Raw genomic sequence first — 25,036 nt, forward strand, 5'->3', positions numbered from 1 at the left:
TCTGGTAGTTCCTCTATTGTTGGAGTGACGAAAGGAACCAACCTTGAACTGCTGCGACTGTAGAGCCCCCATAGACTTTGCAGTCTCAGTGTCCTTTTTGATTTTTTCCAAGGTGGTGTCCACATCCGGGCCAAATAAGTGATCAGGGTTAACAGGCTGATTCAGTATGGTGGTTTGTATCTCGGGCGTGAAACCGGAGATTCTCAGCCAGGCATGTCGCCGTAACACCACACTTGTATTAATCGCCCTGGCCGCGGTGGCGTCCAGCGCACACTTGATAGATGAGTTTGATATAAGCTTCACTTCTTGTATTAGCATCTCTGCTGCCTCCTTATACTCATCTGGCAAGTGTTGTAACAGGGTTTCAAGTGTATCATAATGAGCCCTGTGATCTGGCCAAGAGTGCCTGTGTGTTGGAGATGCGCCAGATATTGGCCGCTTGAGCTGCCACCCTTTTCCCTGATGCTTCTAGCACTTTAGATTCTTTGTCAGGGGGAGGAGCATCACCCGTTGTTTTGAGAGTTCGCCCTCTGCCAGGCACTGGAAACAACCAGAGAGTCCAACGGCAACTGTCCCTTGATATACGTAGGGTCCCCATGTGCCGGTTTGTATTTCTTCTCAATTCTGGGGTTTATCACCCTCGCCCTTGTGGTCTCCTTAAATATGTCTCCAGCATGTTTTAGGACACCCTTCAGCATTGGTAGAGTCTTGACAGTTCTCTCTGAGGTTAAGAAGGTGTCAAACAAAAAATCCTCTTCAATAGGGTCAGCATGGAGCTGGACATCAAGATTTTTTGCTGCCCTTTCAATAAGTGCATTAAACGCAGCAGTGTCTTCAGTAGGCGAGGTTTTAACAGCATAGACATGACTGTCTGGGGCAGTTTGTGGATCTCCTGGGTCAGCAGCGTCGGCCCAGGGTTCAGTGTGATCTTCAGGATCAGTGTCAACAGAATAGCTGTACTCCTCATTGTCACCATCCCCTGCCTCCACATCAGAGTATGTGGATGAGATAGGGGCAGTGTCTTTTCCATGTGGTGTTATAGGTTCAAAGAGAAGAGGTGACGTAGCAGAATCCCTCTTTTTCTTTAATGGAATTTTATAGGACTCCATAGGCTGTTCAGGGGCGATCTTTCGCTTAAAAATAGAAAGTCTACCCATCTCGGCGTCAATGAATTGCCTTGACTGATCTTCAGGCGGAGGCTGTCGATGCTTAGTGGACACCTCCGCAGTTGTAGGCTTCGGCCCCGTGGGCACCTTTCTTGGTCGTTTCGACGGCCAGCCTAGGGGCGAAGGCCTTAGGTACCACTTTTGGCGGCAGAGTGAACTGGATGGGTGCTGACTATTTTGGTGGCTTACTGACCGGCTTCGGGGTGGAATAGCCTTCGGTCCGACAGTAGTAGCCCTCTCTTTTAATGCGTTTTAGCGAGTCCGACACCTGCTTCGAGAAGGAGGCGGATGGCTGTGTTGACTCGACTGGCTCCTTCGAGCCACCGCTGGGTGTGGACCCGAGGTCTGTACTGCTTTTAGCCTTGTCGGGTCGACGCTTAGGATCGAGAACCTTCTGAGTCAGAGTCCCTTGTCTGTGTCGACAGCCTTCGGCGCCGACTTCTTTGGGTTGACGCCCTTCACCAGTTTCTTCGGTGCCCCGGTCTTCGTCTCGAACACCCTTTAGCGACCTCACCGGTTTGATAACACTCTTCTGTTTTGTCGGTGCCGATGGTTCAGAGGCCTTTGAACCGACCAAAGCACTTTTAGTTTCGATTTAGCATCCAGTGCTTTCGGTTGCGTAGACACCGACACCGACGCTTTCGGTTTCGATTTTGATCGGTCAACCGATGGCTCATTAGAAATGTCCGTAGCCGGGCCTTGGGACGAGGCTGTAGAACCAAGTGTATGATCTTGGGTAAGGCCATGTGGCGATCCCTCAACCTGAGCCTTATCGAGTGTTTTGGTTGCGGCCCCCGTACTAGCGGCTGGGCCTAGCTCCTCGCTCGAGCTATCTTCCACGGCCTCAAAGGCCTCATCGTAGTCTCCTACCTCGTCGACGGCGTCTTCATTATCGACCATTTCCACATCTGCGTCGTAACTGGAGTCGATCTCCGATGCAGGATCAGACAGGTTCTCTTGAACTTCCTGCTCGACTCCTTCATCTTCCTCGGCATCGAAGATGTTCCCCGGGTCAGGTGCCGTCTGCTGGGCCTCCTATCGCGCTGCGCGTCGAAGGCGAATCGTCTTCTTGGAGCGGAACCGAGAGCAAGCCATACAGCTGGCTTCATCATGATCCGGAGACAGGCACTTGTTGCACACCGGGTGGATATCGATGTGAGGATACTTGGAGTTGCAAACGGGGCACCTCTTGAACGGGCTCCGTTCCATGATGGATCGTCGAGAAGGCCTCTGGCGTCGACCGGGCCTTCAGTGCCGAAAAGCCACGCGGCTCCTCTTGGTGTCCGGCTCGGGAACGAGCTGGAAGAAGTACTGGGCACCGATCGCAAAGACAATACCGACGATAACTAAAGGCCTTTTGGCCAAAGGGAAAGTTTTTTCGATTCCGAACTTGAGTTAACAAATAGACATCCGAACCCAATGGCGGAAAAAACAATCTGAGGATGGAGTCGATGCCCATGCGCACTGTAGTCCAGGGGAGGAGCCACCTATCTTGTGATACTTCGAAGACTCTTCCAGGACAACAATGTGCAATCATCCGGACCCAACACTAGGCGGCGATCTATGCACAGATATGAATTCAGCAGCCCACATGCCTTGAACATCATATTATAATGACGGTGGGAGCAGGTTCTAGAGCACCTTGTATGCCACCCTCCCTAGCTAGGAACTATGTTTTATAAAATATAGAAGGTCTCTTAGGCTTGAATGGGGGACCACATACCTCCAAGATCAGCAGACGTGAATCACATCAGGATCTGCAATAACTCTGACTCTCTGGAAACTGATGTTCTTCAGAATGTCTAATCCTGCATGCAATGTGATATTAAAGTCGCTAGAATTTCAGCTAGCTGCAGCTGCGTGCATGTTATGTCTAGGGCATGAGCCTATCAGCCCGAACAACAACTAACATTGTTATGATAATCTTGGAGGCTTCAGCACTCACTGTGCAGACTAGGTCGAGCTGTAAGTCTAGGGATGTTGAAAACGAGCTATTCTCATGTGAAGCAATTCACACAGCCTAACTTACAACAGTTACATATAGTGTTGTGTGCAAAAGCAGCAAAAAGGTAAAATGGCGTTTAAACTTCTAAGCCTATGCTAACATAGCAATGTGCGCAAGTAAGGCCCTGCCTTCACTACATCAGGGTGGTCTAACTTAAGTTTGTGTGCTGAGAATGGCACAGGCACTAGTTTTATTTTCCTCACTACATAAGAGATCAGTGGGGAAAAAAAATAGGCAGCTATTGTGGCGTTTTCAGTTATACAGCACTGTCCAAGGAATGTGGGGGTAGGTAACTGGAGGTGAAGTTTAAGCACTGTGTGTTCTCTACGGCGGCAAAAAGATAATTTGTGGGTGTCTATCAGCTGTAAATGTACTGTTGAAATGCCTTATGTTGAACGTATAGTTTCTTACCTGTTGGTGTAGTTTTGCAGCTTGAAGAATATTCTGGATTCACATGCTGTGCATTATTCCACCACCTAGTGGTTGGGTCCGGAATTGTTGTATTTGTTCTCTTTTTTTCTTTTTTCTTTTCTTAGTGGGCGTCGACCATTTGGTGTCCTCCTATGACGTTAACGTGCTGCCTCGGGAAACTCCACCTTTGGTCGCAGTCTTTGGATTCTTTATTTTTTTCTTCTTTTCCTCCACCTCTCAGGTGGGGGAGGCGAGGTGAAGCACAACTCTCAGTCAACGCCATCTTGAAGATGGGGGGACGCGGACAACCAGGGACAGGCTCATGCGCCCCTCCCACTGGGAATGTACCCAGCCCAGGTAAGGGACCCATTGGTCCCTGCCTTTTACCTACATGTAACGCCCCTACATCTAGTATTTAGGGTTACCCCTGAACCTTACTTCCTCAGACAAGAAGAAACTACACGAAGATGAAGAAGGACCGAACAGCCGTGCAGCAGCTAACAAGAGTAAGATGCCCACTGACTTGGCCCTAGCCCTACCGGCCTGTCTTCCCCCTCAAACCTGCTCCTGCGAAATCCCGGTGTGTCCTGCAGCCAGCAACCTAAAAAAAACACGTAGGACCAGCCTGCCTTCAAGAACAAAAACTGTCTCCCGTGAACACCGGGTTTGTTCATCTGCAACCTCTGGCTCCGGCCGAAAACCGCGGATCCGCCCAACTCTGCACCCGCCGCCCACGGCCTGAGTTAGAGTGGGCAAAGAACACAAGGTGGTCACCCTGGTGATCCTGACCTGAGATCCAACGACCAATGAACTGCCTCAAGGCTCCAGCCGACTTCTGCAGCCTAAATCCAGAAGGCCCCCCCAACCAAGAGCTGTTAAGAAGATCCAACCCCAAAAGGCACCCTTGCACCAGACGCCCCACGGCCTTGTGTGCCCAAACCAATGATGCCTAACCAACCCCTAACTTCCAAACTTACCTCTCGAAGTGGTGGTCGCACCCAGAAGACCTTAGTCCCCGAGCCTGCAGGGTCTTTGCAAACCGGAGGTTCCCCATTGAAACTAACAGGGCACCCAACGACGAAACTGCACCCAGCCGCCCTAGTGCCGCTGAGGATGCACCTTTGGTGCTTCGTTGTTTCCCCATTTGCCCTGCGCTAAAGTCCAGGAGCTTTGCTCCCACAAACCAGTGGCCTGCTTGCCAGCAGCCACCAACCGGAGGCCCCCTATTCCCCATTGGATAACATCGGGCCTCAGCACTCTGCACCCGGCCGCCCTAGTGCTGCTGAGGGTGTAACAAGAGAGTATCCTTGAACCTGGGAGAACCCTTGTTCCAACCCCAGAAGACCAATTACTTACCTGGTAACCGTTAACTTCATTTCTCTCCATAGGAATCCATGAACTGTTTTTCTCTGAAAAATGTTTTAAGTGTGGAGTGGATTTGTATGGAAACCTGAAAAATAACAATTGTGCAAAGATGATTTTACTTACCCGTTCGCTATGAAATGTCCCAGTGTGATATCTAGGCATATCACACTGAGTAGAAAAAGTAATTTAAAAAGTAATCTCAAAAGTAACGTAAAAGTAACTTACCTGTAATTTTAATTGCAAGATCAATACAAAGTAGATGTACAGCATTAAACAGTATTGCATTACCAGTAATTCAAACTGTAACCACTTCAAGTACATTTACAAATACATTTCAAACTGTAGATTTACTGCAAAGTATTTATCAACTTAACTGTGCCAGGCATCCTTGGTTCTAGAAAATAAAAAACCTAAAAGAATATATTTATACCAAACCATGTACTCTGAAGTTCAGTCTTTGAGTGTGTGAAATCATTTGCTGATTGAGTGGGTACAACAAATGCTTACCACTGTCTTCTGATAAAGCCTTACTGCTGGACCACACTACCACAAATAGAGAGTGAGGTACTGCTACCCAACTTTACCTCTACCTACCTTTGGGGTTCCACTGGACTCTGGGGCACACTATGCCTCACTTTGGTATAGTATATACAGAGCCAGCCTCCTACAGAGTTGTGACACAGTTTGGATTGCAATTGTATATGCACTTTGTTTTGATTACAGTATTGTTACTGAAAAGGCAATGCTTTGGAAATACAGTAGATATACTTTTGATAGGCTTTTTAGTAAAATGAGCAATAAATTACTTTGCAGATTACTTTTCTTACACAGTAAAGTATAGTATACCTGGATACTGCAATAGGCCATTTCCTATAATTAGGAGCGTTTTTGTTATTTAGTACAATTTTTAAAGGATTAGTTAGGTTTCCCAACTCCACACTTAATAACTTTTTATAGAAAAACAGTCAATGTTATCCTAAGGAGTAAAGTAGTGTTATCGGTGAACAGGTAAGTACTTTGTTGTGGGAGCTGGTATTCTGGGTTTAGAATCAGGGTTCCCCAGGGTCAAGTATGCACTCTTGTTACACCCTCAGCGACACTAGGGTGGCTGGGTGCAGAGTGCTGAGGCCCAATGTTATACAATGGGGGAAAGAGGGCCTCTGGTTGGTGGCTGCTGATGAGCAGGGCACTGGGTTGTGGGAGCAAAGCTCCAGGACTTAAACTCAGGGCACATGAGGGTTCAAGCCAGCATAAAACTGCACCCTCAGTGGCACTGGGGCGGCCGGGTGCAGTGTGCTGTTTTGGCGTCAGGCACCCTGTAGCTTTCAATGGGGAGTCTCCGGTTTCCAAACACACTGCAGGCGCTTTGACTAGGGTCTTCTGGGTGCAGCCACCACTTGGAGAGGTAAGTTGGGATGTTGGGGGTTCGTTAGGCACCGTCTGTTGAGTCACCCAAGGCCGTGGGGTGCCAGGTGCAGGGGTACCTTTTAGGGTAGGATCTTCTTACCAGCTCCTGGTCGCAGTTGGGGGGACCTTCTTGCTTGAGGCTCCAGGCATCTGCTGGAGGCAAGTCAGGGGTCACCAGAGCTCGCGTTAGGATCGCCGGGGAGACCTCCTCTTGATGTTGGGCCACTTGAATTCGGCCCATGGGCGCCGGGTGCAGGGTGGTGCAAACCCACAGATCCTTGTGGAACTCGAGTCTGTTGATGAACAAATCCGGTGTTCACGGAGACCGAGTCTTTGGGATGGAAGGCAGACAAGCCATCTGGGTTTCTTGAGGTTTCTGGCTGCAGGACACACTGGGATTTCACTGGAGCAGTTTCGAGGTGGGGTCAGGCCGGTAGGGCTGGGGCCAAGTCAACAGGTGGAGTATTCTTGTTAGCTTCGGCACAGCTGTTCGGTCCTTCGTTTCTTCCTCTGGTTTCTTGTCTGAGGAAGCAAGGTTCAGGGGTGCCCCTAAATATTAGATTTCGGGGCTTTACAGGTAGGTAAAAAGGTTGTGACCAACGGGTCCTTTCCCTGGGGTGGGTACACCCCCATTATGCCACCCTCCAACTTTGTTTCCAGAAATAGCAATGACACGAAGAGTTTCTAAATTAATAAGTCATTTCCGGGCAGGGCATTCCATTGCCACAATGAGCGGCTGTGGCTGTGACTGATAGGCCTGAGATTGGTGGCTAAAAACAATGACCCTTTAGGACCATTCCTTTCACCCTCAGGAGAACTTTTTCTTTACCTCACATTGTTAGTCTCAAAGATGAGCAAAATAGTGTTGCCGTGTTCATTCTCCGTTAGGCAAGAAGAATCAAATGAATGGAGATTAATATCACAATAGAATCTCCTGAAAAATGTAAGGAGAAAGCAACTTTCTGGGAAAGATTTTCGAGTTCTGTATGCCAAACCAGCATTTATGAGAGTGTATGAGAACAGATTTGTATGGTAAAGAGTGATACATGTATGCATAATTTCATGCTTCGAGAACCATTACAATTGGCTTTATGGCCAAAATTTTTATATTGTTAAAATGTAATTTGAATTGGCTCAGCAATCATTTAAAGAAAAAACTGTGCCTCTGATTAGAACATTTTCTTTACAGGATATTAGCTAATGGAATATTTACACGACCCAGAGCACACACAGAGCTATTCTAACGTTATATAGTATTAGACAAGATCCCACAATAAAGGAGAGCTGTTAATTACTTAGGAAGTCACCAAATACCGGTCTGACATAATGAAACAGTTTAATTTCTGCATTTTGAAATGTGCCTTTGGTATAAATTACTATTCTTTAGAACATGTGCATGAAGTTGCAACTGAAATACTGTCACATTAATATGAGGATTAATCTGTTTAATAATAGAATCACTCAGTCTTACTTCAGGAGAAGCACTCCGCGACGGTTCGTTAGCCTCACTGTCACTTGAACTGCTTTCACTCTCAGAATCCGATCCAGAACTGCTTTCTGAACCACTGCGGCTGCTGGATTCATCTCTGGAGTTCTCTGCTCCTTCACTATTGTGCTGTGATGGCTCAGAGTGACTGAGAAAGAAACGGGATAAACCGAGATCAGCATATCCTCTTGACATGTTGAGATAGTCAAAACACAAATGTTCTGAAGAGAAAGCACCCACCAACATACCACGGACAAGAAGGAATTAAAAAACTTTTTAATTAAAACTTAGTCCGTTAATGTGAGAAACAGGAAGTTTACACTAGGGTGTAGAAAGTTGGAAATTTGGCAACATTTGTGAAAGTTTGTAAAACTTTGCATTTTGCTTGTTTAGGAACACCAAAATAAAATTCATGCAATATTTTATGTTGCACGGTTCCTTGTCACATGCTACAAAAATGGTTCTGCAGAAGATACATGGTGAGGAAAACATTTGGTGGTGTTCTAGGCAATGCTATTGTCCACAAAGTATGAATCATGCTTTTTGGGTTGCTCTTGACTCAGGAATGATCGATTACTGAAAAGAGCAATAACTTCAACCATGTAAGGGAAAACTAAGAAACTTCACAAGCTATGCAAAAGGATGAAAATGGCAAGAATGTAAATCTTTACAGGCCCAAAACCAAAATGCTACTTACACAGTATGCATCTGTTCTTGGCATATAAAGCTGTAGATTCATAGATCGCCATCTGGTGTTGGGTCTGGATGTTTGCACTTTGTTTTTGTTCGAAGAAGTCTTTGCAGTCACTAGGTAGGGGACTCCTTCTTTCAGTGATAGTGTGCATGGGCATCGGCTCCATCCCCAGATTGTTTTGTTGTAAGGGTGATGATGGAGTTAGTAAGAGTAGAAAGAGATATCCATGTATATTGTAACTAAGTAAGATGATACGGCAACAGACAAAGGTACCCGGGGAAGTGGGTGGGCACATATGAATCCACAGCTTTATATGCCAAAAACAGATGCATACTGGGTAAGTAGCATTTTCCGTTCAAGGCATATGAGCTGTAGATCATATGCTTCAGCATAGACTATATAGCAGTTACCTCCCAAGCGGTGGCTGACCAGTGTCTGTGGCAGTGGTTTGAAATGGTGTTCTTAAAACGGCCTGACCCACACTAGATTGTTGTTTTGCTAACATATCTACACAATAGTGCTTTGTGGGGGCGTGGCTTAGCCGGCAACGATGGCGGTCGTGTAGAGCGAGAGCTCCGACCAGCCACCACATATCCTGGGGCGATATCCTGGCCCTAAGCATCAGCAAGGGCGCTGCTCTCACCTGTGGGATCGCCGGCTCCGGGGGAACTGCCCAGTGGTAGCAGCGGCGACTTTCTGGGCTCCCGGGGACGCGTGGAGCTTGGGCGGCACAGAGCAGCCTACGAATCCTGCGGAGATTAAAGCTGGGGCCTCGATTCTCGCGAAGCCCAGCGGGTGACACCGGACAGGCGCCGACTGCGGGGACAGAGGCGGCTGCGGGCTGAGCGCTGCTCGCTCCGGCGCGGACGAAGCTGAGCGCGTCCGCAATCCTAGCTCTGCAACGGAACGGCGGCGGTGCGGGGGAGGCGCTTTAGACACGGCAGCTCCCGTGGATCTTGGGGAGAGCTCCGCTCAGAGGCGGCCGCCATTTTGAGGCGGGTTACGAATACCAGAGAAGACCTGCATACAGGAGGAGGCCTGGGGTGCCATTATCGATCGGACTGTGCTCATAGCTTGGGGCTGCACTTGGACAGTGTTCCCATCTTGACCAGTTTTTTCGGTGCCCCGGTCTTTGGCTCGACACCCTTTAGAGACCTCACCGGGTCGATAACACTTCTGCTTTGTCGGTGCCGATGGTTCAGAGGTCTTCGAACCGACCAAAGTGATACGCACTTGTGGTTTCGATTTAGCGTCCAGCGCTTTTGGTTGTGTAGACACCGATGCTTTCTGTTTCGATCCGTCAACCGATGGCTCGTTAGAAATGTCCGTAGCCGGGCCTTGAGGCGAGGCTGTAGAACCAAGTGTACGATCTTGGGTAAGGCCATGTGGCGATCCCTCGACCTGAGCCTTATTGATTGTTTTAGTTGCGGCCCCCGTACCAACATATATGAAATCAGGGACCACTATTTGAGTATTATCAATCTACTGCCAATTGTTTGTGGTAGCTGATCTGCACGGCGTCCTCCCTCTTCATGGATTTTCTGTGAGAAAGTCCATGAAGAGGGAGGACGCAGTGCAGATTATTTACTTAATAAATGAGAGAAGAACGATTAAAGAGCAGCAAGTGGTAGCTCCAAGAGGCATCCCCTCAAACTTCCTATGACAACACAAGGAAAGATCGGATTGAAAATAGTTCCCATTAATCAACTTTGAATAAAACATAGTGAATCAAACTTTAAAGTATACAGAAGAGTAAACAACGAACATCTTCTGCCTATACAACTGGAGACTACTTGCTCCCAAGACTTAGAAGGGTGTGCCAGGAAGGAAATAGAAACCTGGATATCACTGTAATGAACAAGTCCTGAAGAAGGTGCAAGATTGTCTTCGGCACCGAAACGCCGCGTCGACAGTTTGTTTGTTCTCTGTTTTTATATAAAACACGAGTGAGATTTTTTGAACTATGCTGATTAGCAAAGTTTAGATATTCAAGTTTTTAAACTAAGTCAAATAATATTTGTAATTGATTTGTGCACAACAAGATGTATAATGAAAATCCAAATGTATTGTTGTTTTAAATGTTTTTTTTAAATATTTTTAATAAATGAATGAGAACTTTTTAAAATTTGCGTTTGTAAATACATTCATGCTGAACCCAGTCTGACACTCAAAAAGTTTGTAAATTTGGTAACCTGCACATAGACAAGATCCCTTCTCCTACCTGTGGAATGTCTCTTTATGGGACAAAGTAATAGAAATTGGTTGTAAAGTTCAGGAAAAGGAGTTTTTGCTTTTTATGATTGTTGACCCAATCCTTTTTCCTGATAAAAAAGGGTAACTCCCTCCCTATCACAGCATACCTAGATTGAGCACTGGGACATTTCCTGCAAACAGGTAAATACATATGTTTTGGTTATTCGTAAGATTTTTAAAGAATATTTTTAGATTTTAACTCCAACCTTAGAAACTTTTTGGAAGAAAATGGTCAATGTAATCCTATCGGGGAAGAAAAGGTTATCAGTTCACAGCTAAATTATCGACTGTGGGAGTTGAGGTTCTTGGGTTAGACTCAGGGATCCCCCAGGGTCAGTGATACACTCATGTTACACCCTCAGCGACAATAGGGCGGCGGGTGCACAGTGTTGAGGCCCAATGTTAACAAATGGGGGATAGGGGGCCTCTGGCTAGTGACAAGCAGGCCACTGGGTTGTGGGAGCAAAGCTGCTAGGCTATTAAAGAGCTTCGTAAGGATTGCTGCCACCGACACGCAGAAGGTTTTATAGAACATTGCAGAGAAGCCGTCCGGTCTGGGGGCCTTGGCAGGCTTAAGGCGCGAGATGGCCGCAACCACCTCCTCGATCCTTATGTCCCGGTCTAGTAGATCAGCCTGCTTTTTAGTCAGGGTAGACAGGTCGGTGGCTTCTAAGTACTCTGCCCCGTCTGAAAAGGACTGAGATGTGCTTGAGTATAGGCGAGCGTAAAACTAACCGAATACCTCAGCAATGTCTGAGCCGTCCGTGACCCGGCCGTCAATAGCATGGATCTCCTGGACCCCTTGTCTCGGTCTGCTCTCTCTCAATTTATGTGCAAGGAGCCGGCCGCATCTGTCGCCCCCAGTGTAGTAAGCGTGTCACAGCCGGTGGGATGCGTATTCTACCTTATCCTGGTCTAGGGCTATCAACTGTTGTCGCGTGGCTTTCAGTTGATGCCACATCCGTGGCGCCCCTGTCCATTGATGCATCTGCTCGAGCTCCTTGGTTTTTTGGGAGAGATCTGCTCTCTTACGCTCGCGATCTGCATTTTGTGCCGCTGAGATAGCCAGCAGCTCCCCCCGGATAACTATTTTGAGCGCCGCCCATTGTGTGGCCCGGGACGGTCATTTTTATCATTATGGGAGAGAATCTTTTATCGTGCGTTGTATTTGTTCCACCACCATGACTCAATGTAAGAGTGTCACGCAGGCGCCAGTGTCGTGGAGGTCGATGCATGGGTGGGAGGGTAAAGATGGCTAATACTGAGGCATGGTCCATTGTCGGGAGCTCTAAGCCTAAGAGCCAGCAGATCTCTGTGAAGGAGCAAATTTGAAACAGCTTTCCATCCATGCGAAAGATCAGGCGAAACGGGTGCCACCAGCTGTATGGGATGTCACGCTGGCGAAGATAAGAGGTGACCGGTCTAAATGTTCTTAGTTTGTGTAGGGTCAGCGTGGCTAGGTTCTGAAAAAAGACCGGAGTCTGTCCTCGGAAAGAGATCGGGTGCATCTGTCGCACTTTCCGCAGTATCTCCTCCTTGGTACGGAAGTCCTGCACACAAGCCAATATGTTAGAGGGCGGGGCCGCGTTTGTCGTGGGGATCCCACTCTGTGTGCCTGTTCCTACTTAATTTCCATTCCCGAGGATGTGATTGGAAAGTTCCCTCGTGTATTAAAAAATGTCATCTGCCTCTTCTTTGGTTTTTACCCACCTTATCCGTATGTTGTGATCTCGCCATCTGTTTTCCAGGTCCTCGAGGTGGGATTCACCGATGCCATCCAAGTCTCTACGGACCTCTTTGAGATCTGCCGTGAGGTCGCATCTAAGCGTTTGAATGTCCTTCCGAAGGGTCACACACAGGGATTCAAGAAATGCTTAGGTGATCATTTCACCCCCTTCGGTATTCATGGTGCCAGCCGTCTCTAGGGCCGTGTGAGTGGCTCATGCTTGCTGACCAGTCTGGACCTTAGCGAATAATTCTTTGAGGGTCTTGTCTTTCCGTCTCCTGGATGAAGACATAGTAGGTGCTTGCAGGCGCCCTATTCCGGCAGATATCCCTGGGTCTATTGGGCAAGGGGGGGAAGGTTGTATTGGGCTCTGCTGAATGTGGAGGCCAGCACGCTGACGACGGTTGAAGCTCGTTCCTTTGTGCCCTCATGATCTACTGGCCAACTCTCTGCCCCTACCGTAGACACCTCTGTGGCCACCTTCTTGGGGAAATCACTGGATCTGCCCCAGCCAGGCTACCTGCGAAGACTCTTTGCCCCGGGGCCTGAGGGGCACAGCTAGCCCTGTATGGAGGTCAGGATCTCCTTGTGCAGTCTCCGTGGGGAGTCGTGCCGGGATCCACAACCCCGGCTGCTCGCTGTTGGGTGATCTCCCAGGCCTCTGGCTCCACTCGACCCTCTCAAGGCCAGGTCAGACAGTGCTCCGCAGCCACCCCATGCTCCCAGTGCTGACCGAGCACTGCGACTTACCCTGCGCAGTGCAAACTTGCCTGCAGTCCCTTTGGTGCCAGGCGCTCACATCTTTCCTGCGCTCCGTGCTTGGATCTCCGGTGTGCTGCTGGGTCTCCCCTCAAAATGGCAGGGCTCCGCTACGTGTCAGCCGGTCCAGCCGCAATCCACAGTCCCCGGGACACCTGGGCCCCCCAGGTCCTCTATCGCGGTCAGCTCCAACCCGCTTCAGTGCTCCAGGCCGCCAGGAGGAGGAACGGGTCCGCACACTGCCTCCCGTTCGGCCCCTGTTGCTGGAGGAGCAGTCAACTAAGATGGCGTCTTCACCGCTCCGCTGATTCAAGGGCACCGAGCCCGCGCGATCCTCTCAGGCCCCCCGGTCTCCTGGGAGCCCTGGAACGTCAACCGGGGGGCAGGTTAACGAGTCCGCAGACGCTGTGGGATTCCCTCAGGAGTTTGGGCACGCTGCACGGCAAGCGTCACCGGATGGCGGGCAGTTGTCAGCCGGGACCGCAGCTGAATAATCACCTTGCTGCCGCCCGCCACAGTGATTCCGCCAGTCTGCTGGTCCCCCGCTGTCTCTACGTCAGGAGAAACCCGCCTACAGTCCGCCTCTTGCTTTAATCGGCGAAACACCGGTGCTTAAATGGAGTGGCTGGCGGGAGAGAGCAGGCAACATGTCCTAGCGAGTTGCCATCTTGGCCACGCCAAGAGTTCATCTTTAGACCCAGATCACAGTCGACAGAAAGGATCGTCACCCAGTCTAGCTGAAGTTCTCTTTCTACCTACAGTGTTTTGTAGGGTTTTGGCTGTCGTAATTAACTTGGTATCACATAGCACATTATAATAATCTACAGAATTATCTGTGATCTCTCTCAATGTGATCTTTCCCATTAAAGATATAGATTTATTGAATAAATCCAAAACATAAGCAACTGTCTGGTAATCCAAAATATGCCCCTTAAAAGCAAAAAACAATGTTACTATGCAACTTCCTGGGTTGAGAAAAAGACTAAATTAAGCCTCATGTTTTAGGGTAAATTTATAATGAAAGTCGTCAAGCAAAATTGTATACAATCTACATTGCATGAAATCAACAAGTTTTACCTTCCCGGTGTGTTCCGTGGTACAGTTTTATCACAGTCCTAAAAACAGAAATGGTCTCAGAATTAATTATAAAGCATTAATCATATGCCAAGCAGACTATAAAATACTTAACTTACACCACCAACATATTGAATGGGGTCCGATAGAATAGGTATGAAAAGTCTTTGCAAGCAAAAATAATGTCCAAATGTGTGGGTATATGTAATTAGAATGTCAACAGAAAATCCTATATCAATAAACACCTGTGAAGATAGTTTTATAAAATTGATACTTGTATAGCGCACTACTCACCCGCAAGGGTCTCAAGGCGCTTGTACGAATACCGCTGTGGAACCCATCCTGGCTTTCCCTGTGAGGCGTCCACTCCTGGGCACCCCCAAGGTGGGGGCCAGGCATCCTTAGCGTTGTGGGGGCCGTTGTGGAGATTAAGCAAGCTATTGCCCAGAGTTGCAGAGTGGGACTCCATGATTGGAATAGGCACTGAGGCGAGAATTATCAGGTCCTGGAATTTTGAGCCCAAGACCCGCCGAGGCGGGGAATTGAACCCTGGTCCCGGGCTAGACTTCTGCATCAGGGTCTGCCGCTCTAACCATTGAGCCACACTTCTCCATGGTGTTATTCGAACTGTCATACTTTCAACATAGAAAAAAACATGGAGTGAAAGAGGTAGCCGTCAATACCAGGAACTGAAGACTGTTCATGACAACAGAGGAGAAATGCGTTACTTACCTGTAACTGCAGTTATCCAGTATTGGTGTCTTTCATAGATTCACATGCCTGAATCATTCCCAGTCGTCGAGACGGGAGCCTCCGGTATATAAAAAAGTAATGTCCTATAGACATACAAAGAGAAGAATAGGCCGAAGGATCCCACCTTAGTGGCCTATCCACGTCCTTTTGTAAAAAGGACCAAACTAGAGTAGGCCCAAGGGTCCCCCCTTAGTGGCCTATCTATGTCCTTTTGTTTAAAGGACCAAAGTAAAGAAGCCAAACAATCGGCTACCACCTCCTTCTAGAACCTTCCTGTCAGGAGCCTAGGTCTCAGATTTTCGTACCACCAGCTAGGTAGGCGTAAACTTGTTAGAGAGACAGGTGAGTCCTTCCAAGGGAGGCGGGAGAGTGCATGTGAATCTATGAAAGACACCAATACTGGATAACTGCAGTTACAGGTAAGTAAGGCATTTCTTATCAAGTATTTGGGTGTCTTTCATAGATTCACATGCCTGAATCAGAGTAGCAAGCAATAAATTATGCACATTTTTGGTGGAACATCATATATGAGTCTGTAGATAATACATATCACACGACTGCAACCCACCAAATGCATTGTCCTGTAAATATTAGTAAAAGAACGTGCACACCAGTAAAGGATGGAGGGATGTCGGAAGGCTCACCTCACTGGAATAGATGGCGAAGAACTGCTTGGCCCACTGCTGCATCCTTCATCAGCTCAGTATCCAGGCAGTAGTGCCTGGTGAAGGTATGCGGTGACTTCCAGGTCCAGATGTCCAAAACCGGCACTCCAGCAAACAGTGCCGCAGACGTGGACATGGCTCTTGTCGAATGAGCTTTGACTCTTGAGTCCAAAGGTCGTCCGGCCTTGTCATGGCAAAAGGTGATCGCCGAGGAAATCCACCTTGAAATGCTTTGTTTTGACAGGGGCATGCCTTTCCGTGGTCTACTAAAGGCAACAAAGAGTTGAGATGATTTTCGGAAGTGTTTTGTCTTGTCAATGTAGAATTTAAGACATCTCTTCAGATCCAACGAATGTAGAGTTTTCTCAGCTACAGTGGTAGGATTTGGAAAGAATGACCTGAGGACCACTGGTTCGTTGAGGTGGAAGTCCGAAGGAACTTTCGGAATAAACCGAGGATTAGTTCGTAAGATCACTCTGTCCTCCCTGAACTGAATGAAAGGATCTTGAATTGAGAGAGCCTGCAACTCGCTGACCCTTCTAGCAGAAGTCAAAGCCAGGAGGAGGGCCGTTTTCCATGAGATCAATTTGATGTCTGCCCTATGTATGGGTTCAAAGGGGTGCCTCATCAATTGGTGAAGGACCACATTGAGGTGCCACGACGGAGGGATCAGCCTTGGTCGTGGGAAGGACCTGTAGAGACCTTTAAGGAACTGCTTTATAAGTCGGTTTGCCCACAGGGATGGACCCTTAGAAGTCCTGGTGAATCTTGAGATTGCCGCCAGATGCACTTTAATGGATGCGTGTGCAAGGCCCGATTGTGCCAGATGTAGTAAGTATGGTAGCAGCTGCTGTGGAGTGATGTGGAAAGGGTGCAGGCCTTCGGCCACACACCAAGAGCAAAACCGCTTCCATTTTAATGAGTAAGTTTTATTAGTGCTGTCCGCTCTAACCTTTGCACGGACGTCTCTGCACTCCTGCGGGATGTTTAAGTGGCTGAATTCCCGGTACTCAGGAGCCAAGCTGACAATTTTAGAGAGCTCAGATTCGGGTGATGTACCTGTCCTTGGGACATTGTGAGCAGAGCTGGATGTTGACGCAGGCGAATAGGTGGCTGGGCAGAGAGGCGGTGAAGGTCGGTGAACCAATGCGGCCTCGGCCAGAATGGAGCGATCAGAATCAGAGTGCAGGGCTCCGACTTCATCTTCCTGAGAACCCTGGGTATCAGTGGAAATGGCGGAAAGGCGTATGCAAAGATGTTTCACCATGCGATGGAAAAAGCATTTCCGAGGGTTCCTGAGTGGTGATGCATGCTTGCGAAGCTTGGACATTTGCCGTTCTCTCTCGTGGCAAAGAGGTCTATTTGCGGAGTTCCCCATTCCGCGAAGACGTGTTCCAGCACTTCCATGTCTAGTTCCCATTCGTGGGATGGAGATCCCCGTCTGCTCAGAGCGTCCGCCAAGACGTTGTCCTTGCCCGGGACGTACTCTGCTTTCAGCGTTATCCCATGTTCCACAAGCCAGTTCCAGACCCTTTGCGATTCGCGAGATAGTGAGAGCGATCGCGTCCCCCCCTGCTTGTTTAGGTAGTGCATCGTCGTGTTGTCTGTTCTGACGAGCACTGGGGAGTTTTGAATGTGTGGCAGGAAGGCTTGTAGAGCTAGGAAGACCGCTCTTAACTCCAATAGGTTGATGTGGAGCTGGATTTCCTGTTCTGTCCACTTGCCATTGATCTGGAGTTCTTGGAGGACCGCTCCCCAGCCTTTTAGGGATGTGTCCGTTGCTATCACATGTGGCTCTGCGGGAAGCAGGAACGGCAGTCCCTGTGACAGGTGTTTGAGCGATCTCCACCACTGTAAGTGGTTGACCATGTTTCGAGTGACTAGTATGCGGTCCTCGAATGATCCTGTACTTTGTGTCCATTGGTTTTTCAACTCCTCCTGGAGTGGGCGCATCTTGAGGCTGCAGTGGGGTATGAGCATGATACATGAGGACATCATGCCTAGGAGGGACTTGAAGGTGCGGACCGGTAAAGTCTTCCTTGATGCCACTGACGTGCCCAGGGAGATGAGTTTGACTTTCCTTTCCTGAGAAGGAAAAGCCTTGACACGTTCCGTGTAATGACCTTGTTGGGCTCCAGTGCAGACTTCTCGTGGTTGAGGGTCAAACCTAGACGTTGGAAAATATCCAGACAGGCGCTGGAGGATTTGGCTGCGCCGGTCGCAGATGGTGCCTTTACCAGCCAGTCGTCCAGGTATGGGAAGACCTGGTGTCCTTGTTGACGAAGGAAGGCCGCCACAGGGGAGAGGCATTTGGTAAATATCCGGGGGCAGATTTGAGGCCAAACGGGAGGACACAAAATTGGTAATGCTGCCCCGCTACAGCAAACCTGAGGTACTTCCTGTGCCCTTGGAGGATAGGAATATGGTAGTAAGCGTCCAGCAGGTCTAAGGACGTCATATAGTCCCCTTCCTCCAATAGTCCCAGGATCTCCTGGAGTGTCACCATACGGAACAATTGTTTCCTTAGGAACACGTTAAGTGCCCTGAGGTCCAGGATTGATCTCCACTTTTTTCCTTTCTTGTAGATCAGGAAGAAGTGGGAGTAAAAACCTTTTCCTTTGTGGGTTGGTGGAACTCTATCGCTCCCTTCTGCCTCATGGAAGAGATTTCCTGAAGAAGCAATCGTAGGTGCCTGTGGGACCGTTTGCGAGGTGGTGTGTCGGGGGGATCGTGACAAATTCCAGAGAATGTCCGAATTGAATTAGCTGGAGCACCCACTGATCTGTTGTTATCAATCTCCAATTGTCGAGAAAGTGTGTGAGTTTCCCTCCAATTTTGAAGAAGTTCGATGGTGGATGGACTGGCCATTGACACAAGTCATTGGCGGTTGCCAGCAGGTTTTTCTGGTTCTTCCCCCTGTAGTTAGACTTGCCGTAGGAAGTCTGACGCCCTTGCTGCTGTTGTCGCGGTTGGTATTGCGTTCTGGTCTGGTTGTAGGACTATGAGGACCTGTTCTGGTATGTGCCTCTATAAGAAGATTGTCCTCTATTTTTGTTTCCACGAAAGGACTGGTTCCGGAATTGCAGTGTTCCAAGGGCTTTGGCAGTGTCCGTGTCTTTTTTGATAGTATTTAAGGCCTCATCAATCTTTTCCCCGAAGAGATGCTGGCCGTCATAGGGCATATCAAGAATCTTCGTTTGCACCTCGTGGCAGCCTTGTCTTCTGAGTACAGCAGCACCTGCCAGTTGCCTGAAACCGGTCATGGCGGAATCCATTGCGCAGTCAATGAGCTCAGAGGTAGATGTCTGGCCTTCCAAGAGGAGCGATTGAGCTTCCTCCTTTACATCCTCGGGCAGGTTAGATCGGTAAGGTGCAATATCTGCCCAAAGTTGCCGATTGTAGCGGCCCAGAAGTGCGATGGAATTTGCCACCTTTACTGTCATGGCCGACGTGGTGGAAAAAAGCTTGCCAATAGTATACAGTTTTCTGCCTTCCTTGCCAGGTGGTGTTGACAGAGGCGATGCTGGGTTACGTGAATTTTTCTGTGCCGCCTGGGTTACCACAGAATCTGCCTTGGGGTGACCTGTGAGGCATGCTGGAGCTGATTAAGTCGCCTTGTATTTCTTTTCGAGCCTCGGTACTACTACTGGGATTGAAGCTGGTGTTTGCATCAGTAATTTCCCTTGCTTCCATATTAAGTCAATGATGGGAATTGACTTGGTTGTCTTTTTAGCTGGTTCCTTGAAGTCGTACAGGAAGCACTTGGTTTCTTGAGACTCCATAGTCATGTGGAATCGTTTGGCTGCACGCTCTACAAGGTTATGGAATCCACCGATGTCTGCGGGTGGTGATTCTGAGGACTGTGGTTCGGGGAGGCCGGAGAATGAGCGATATAGTCTTGATCTACGACTGGGTCTGACTCGTCTCCACGGACCTCGCCCTCTTCCTGGTCCCCTTCTTCGTCATCAGACGATTGAATTTCTTGCACTGGCTCTTGTTTCCCACTAAGCGCCAGAGGTGACGGTTTGTGTCGGGTCATTGGAGTGGGTGCGTGTACAGATGTAGGTACAGGCGTAGTAGGCTTTTCCGTAAAAACCGCTGTTTATAGTCCTGTATTAAAAATTGCAGGTCTGATGCAATGGCCGCTGGTAGGCACACCATCGGTGTAACCTGTGTGCGGACTTGAGTGTGGACTGTATGTTCCACTTCCTCCATTTCCTCATCAGTGCTTTGGCACTTGACCACAATGTCTGATGGGCTTGTGGCTTGTGTGTACAACTCTTCCTCCGACTCCTCACCTTGAAGCAGGCAGGTTGGAAGCAGCTCTTGCACCCTACTAGGTGACGTCAGGCCTGGCTTAATTGGTTTCCTCGAGCTTTTAATGCCGATATGGGCTGTCTGTGGCGGCAAGGTATCCATGGCTTGAGATAGCAACACAGACTCTTTCCATTTCTCTGTTGGCGTGGTCATATGCGGCGCCGATGACGACAATGCATTTCCAGGGGTCGTCGACGACTTCGTCGACTGAGTCTTCGTCGACATTACCTAAGTCGACGGTACTTTCCCCGTCGTCGTCGATGTCCCCGTCGACGGTGTCCCCGACGGCACAATCGTCGACGACTTTGACGATGAGATCTTCGTCGTCGATGGTGTAAATGGAATGGTCGACGAAACTGGCATACTCGCCGTCGATTAAGGCGTCGTCTTAGTCGTCGATGAGGAGGCCGACGATGCTGTCGTCGTCAACTTTGAAGCAGTTTTTTGCGCTGAAGAGATAATCGAAGCTGTCGTCGTCAAGGTCAGCGGTGGCTTCCTGGGGACAGGAAGATCCTTGCCAGACACTGAGGTTTTGCCCTCTGAGGAGTTCTTGAGAGTCTTCTTAGGAGGGATGTCTGAGGGGCTAGGGGAAGTAACCCTTGGCCTCTTCAAGGAAAATTGTGAAGTACCAGAGACACTCTCACCGTCTTCTGACACCAAATCATCTGTCCTCTTCTTCAGCCTGTCCAGCCAGAGCAGCAGGCGTCCTTCTCTGTCTTTAAGGGTCTTATTTGAGAAGGTCCTACATATTTTACAGTCCTTGGGTAGATGGTGAGGGTAGAGGCAATATAAGCAAGTTTCATGCTTGTCCTCTACATGGAGCCTTTTCTTTCCACACGAGGAACAGGCTCTGAATAGACCCTTTTTCTGGGCATCAGCCATAACGTTTGGTAAATTCGTTTTTTGAAGAAAAGAAGAAAATCCTGAGGAGAACTCAGGTGGAGACTCCCAAGCACAACGTGCGGTAGAAAATCTGAGCGACCTAGGCTCCTGACAGGAAGGTTCTAGAAGGAGGTGGTAGCTGATTGGTTGGCTTCTTTACTTTGGTCTTTTTTTACAAAAGGACATAGATAGGCCAATAAGGTGGGACCCTTGGGCCTACTCTAGTTTGGTCCTTTTTACAAAAGGACGTGGATAGGCCACTAAGGTGGGATCCTTAGGCCTATTCTTCTCTTTGTATGTCTATAGGACATTATGATTTTATATACCGGAGGCTCCCGTCTCGACGACGGGGAATGATTCAGGCATGTGAATCTATGAAAGACACCCAAATACTGGATAAAAATAAGCTTTGTTTTTTCACATTATACAAAATTGCAATTAATGGACATTTGGAAAGGCCTGTTTAAGATCGTGGATGGGTATAAATTGTTGATAACTAAAGGTATTTTCTATTTTTTCTTACTAATTGTGTGTAACAATAGTTTCCTTCTATATTGAGCCCTAAGCCTCCACCGGGATAGAATGATTCAGGGACTTAAGACCAAAACATTCAAATTGATTTTGGTGATCTACCAGTCAGCTTGGAGCCAATGAGCTATTTTAGGGCTAGATAGCTTTAAGCACATTCCATTAAACGCGAGTGGCTCTAGAAATTAATCCAACATCATTCTTCTAGTACGCCGTCTTTCTTAGATTGGTCGAGAGAAGTTCCATTTGGTAAAAGTTCACTGGCAGAACCTATATACATTTGTCTAGCATGATGGGATAGGCACGCAAAGTGAAGGGGATCCGACCTTATGCCGAGCAGAAGGTAATAGTGTATACAGAACCTCTTAATAGAGAATGTTAACCTAATTCACCTCTGAGAAAGAACGCCTCTCTGGGGACTGTGGTCAGTAGGAGATTTTGATGCTTGTTCGTACTTAAAATCGATTCATCCATCCTTCAATGAATACATTCGTCCCATAGCAAGTTTCCAAACCACTTTCAACTAGAGGCGTTTCTGAAGCATTACACCGGATAGATATATATATATATATATATATATATATATATATATATATTCTCATTCACTGAAAAAACCATAGGTTTCACATCAGTTATAGTTAGCTGGAAATTTTACGGACATAAAACCATTGAAATTCCCACGTTATAGTTAGTCGGACTCACTATAACTTGCGCGTGCAATGCACTGCTGATGACATCACATATTACATCACTCATGACATGGTCAGTGACATCACTCATGACATCACTGATGACACCATCCTTGTGACAGAGTGAGAGACCTCCTTTCAGTGTAATGTAACCCTTGAAACACATATTCAAAAATAGAAACTAACATTTTCATGAAAATGGAAATACCCATACCAGTTACAACAATCGTCAACCGGCGTCAAAGTTATTCACAATAGAATTTTGAGATTTTGCATTGAAAAAAATCCTAACTATAACTACCTACTGGCGACACCTACACATATATATATATATATATATACACATATGTACGAGAATTCGCCACCCGCCAAGGCAGCCGCCTCAGCCCAAAACTCCAACGCTGACGAAAGAACGGACCCAAATTTCAGTGCTTTAACCTTCGTGTTTTATTTCAGCAAGCCTGCCGCCGCCATAACGCGTTTCGCCTTTACAGCTTGATCACATGGCCAGTTGCTTACAGCCAATGCCATACATTTAAAGTGCAAGTGCGCGCGCAATTCATTACAAAAAATTCAGCAACATAGAAAAAAAAATACTACATTTCCAAGTGCTAACCAATGTATGCCAATATTATATACATACTCTGATTAAAGTACAAGTGGCTTAATATATAAAATATAAATATATATTTACACTTTAAAAACCACTAAAGTTCTTTTGAATAACTGTATAAATACAAGTTAATTATGTCGTGAACATGAACCCACAAAATTTTACCAGAGATTCATAAGGATTAGTTGTTCACAAAAATACTCACTCCCCAAATGTACAAGGCACTTGGCAAAAGAGATAAAGCCCCAGTGGGCACAGAATATTGTAAGATAGCACCACAACGTTACACATTGCATTCTGACATTGGCAAAATAAAGTGTTAAGTGAATAAATTTTCTAAAGTGCTTGTGCTAGTGCTCAACCAATATTTGAAAAAGAAATCAAAACTTATTCAAAAGAAACACATGTTGTGTTGAACCCATGGTTATTCTCCATGGACGAATCCTCCTCCTATTTAAAAGAATCTCTTAACACAGAAAGTGTGGAGGCGTCAGATGTTAAAATACAGCAACAACAGTGTTATTGTTTTAAAAGACCAAGTACCCATGCGGCAAGTTCTGCAAAACACAGTAAATGAGTGGACTGCCCTGAAATAATTGAAGCGCGGAGAATTTGTAATATGTAATTACTCTTATCACATCATAGACAAGTGTTAAGATCTTCCGTCGCATTCAGACCCTGTGGCTGCTTACTATCTAGTTCCAGGATGTACCGGGTTTCAAGTAGGCGTAGTTTCGCCTCTCGATCACCCCCTCTCTTCATGGGCCAAACTGCATCTATAACAAAGTAGGACAGATGCATAGGGTTAGAGCTATGGTGCTGTTCAAAGTGCCTAGCAACAGGATAGGCCTGATCTTTGTTAGAGATAGCTCTGATGTGCTGAAGTACACGTTTGTGGACCGGCAGGCGGGTGCTACCCACGTACCTGAGACCACACGTGCACTCCAGCACAGACCGCATTATCTGTCTTGCAAGTAAGGCGTTTAGTAATACTCCTCGGGGTGCTGGAGAATGGGACAACATAGTTAGATTTGTTGGTCCCATGTTTGCATGCCTTACACTGTATGCATTTTTTGAACCCCCCTCCCAAAGCCTTCCATGTTGATGACATCTGGGGTTCTAAGGCATTCTGGACCAAGGCATTAGCCATGGATTTGGATTTTCTGAAGGTCAAGAGTGGCTTTTTCGATACCTTGTTACCAATAACCGGATCCCCCAATATAAGGTTCCAGTTATCGCAAAATATCTTTCTTAGAGCTGAATGCTGCCTGCTATATGTCACAATCATTCGAGGACTGCTGACCCCTTCCCCCGCAGTGGTTTCTGCCTCTCTGTTCTTAGGGATAAGGGCGGATTCCCGGGATATCTGATGAGTCCTCTTCTGTGCGGACTCAACCAAGGATCTAGAGTATCCCCTTGCAAGGAATCTATTTTTGCAAGCTTCCTGAGCTATAGTGCATTCCTCTTCGCTACTACAGATGCGTCTGATACGCAACATTTCCCCGTAGGGAATGCTGCGTATCAAATGGCCAGGATGGTGGCTGGCTGCGTGCAAGATGGTATTGCCAGCAGTCGGCTTTCTGTATAGCCTAGTTTGCATACGATTTTCACTGACATATATTTCCATATCCAGAAAACAGACTTTTTTCGCATCAATACAAGATGTAAAATGCAGATTCAAATTATTTACATTCAGCCTTTCAACAAATTTCCTTGCTGATTCCTCTGTCCCTTTCCATACAAAGAAAAGGTCATCAATGTATCGTAAATAGGTGACCACCTGCTGTTCCATGGTTTCTAGCAGATCTCCCGCCAGGACCTGTTCCTCCCATAGCCCCATGTGCAAACATGCGTAGCTAGGGGAGAAACAGGCCCCCATGGCGACACCCCTAATTTGATGGTAAATCTGATTATTGAACAGAAAGAAATTCTGCTCCAAACACATTTGGACCATGGATAACAGCATCCTATTATGAACCCCATAGTACATGGGGCGTTTATTGAGGAAATGTTCTATTGCCTTCAGTTCATCTCGATGGGAAATAGAGGTGTATAATGAAGATACATCCAAAGTCATAAATATGAGGTCTGGGCCCCAAACCAATTGTTCAGTCTTACGAATAAAATCTGTTGAGTCTTGCACGTATGAATTTAATCCTTTCACCCAATCCTGAAGAAAGAAGTCTATATATTTTGACACGTTTTCCAAGGAGCTGTCAATTGCGGAAATTATGGGGCGCCCC

At 47.5% G+C, this 25,036-nt stretch overlaps 1 protein-coding gene across 1 annotated transcript in view; it reads right to left on the bottom strand.

The window, feature by feature from the left end:
• Window positions 1–25,036, bottom strand: part of AFF4 (ALF transcription elongation factor 4) — a 798,699-nt gene that overhangs the window by 368,653 nt on the left and 405,010 nt on the right. Inside the window, exons 11-12 of the mRNA XM_086931629.1 lie at window positions 14,350–14,387; window positions 7,826–7,988 (exon numbers count right to left, since the gene is read on the bottom strand). Coding sequence (XP_086787755.1) covers window positions 7,826–7,988; window positions 14,350–14,387 — 201 coding nt within the window. The remainder of the gene's footprint in view (window positions 1–7,825; window positions 7,989–14,349; window positions 14,388–25,036) is intronic.

The sequence above is a fragment of the Lissotriton vulgaris genome, chromosome 7 (genome assembly GCF_964263255.1).
Source record: "Lissotriton vulgaris chromosome 7, aLisVul1.2, whole genome shotgun sequence".
Taxonomy (NCBI): domain Eukaryota; kingdom Metazoa; phylum Chordata; class Amphibia; order Caudata; family Salamandridae; genus Lissotriton; species Lissotriton vulgaris.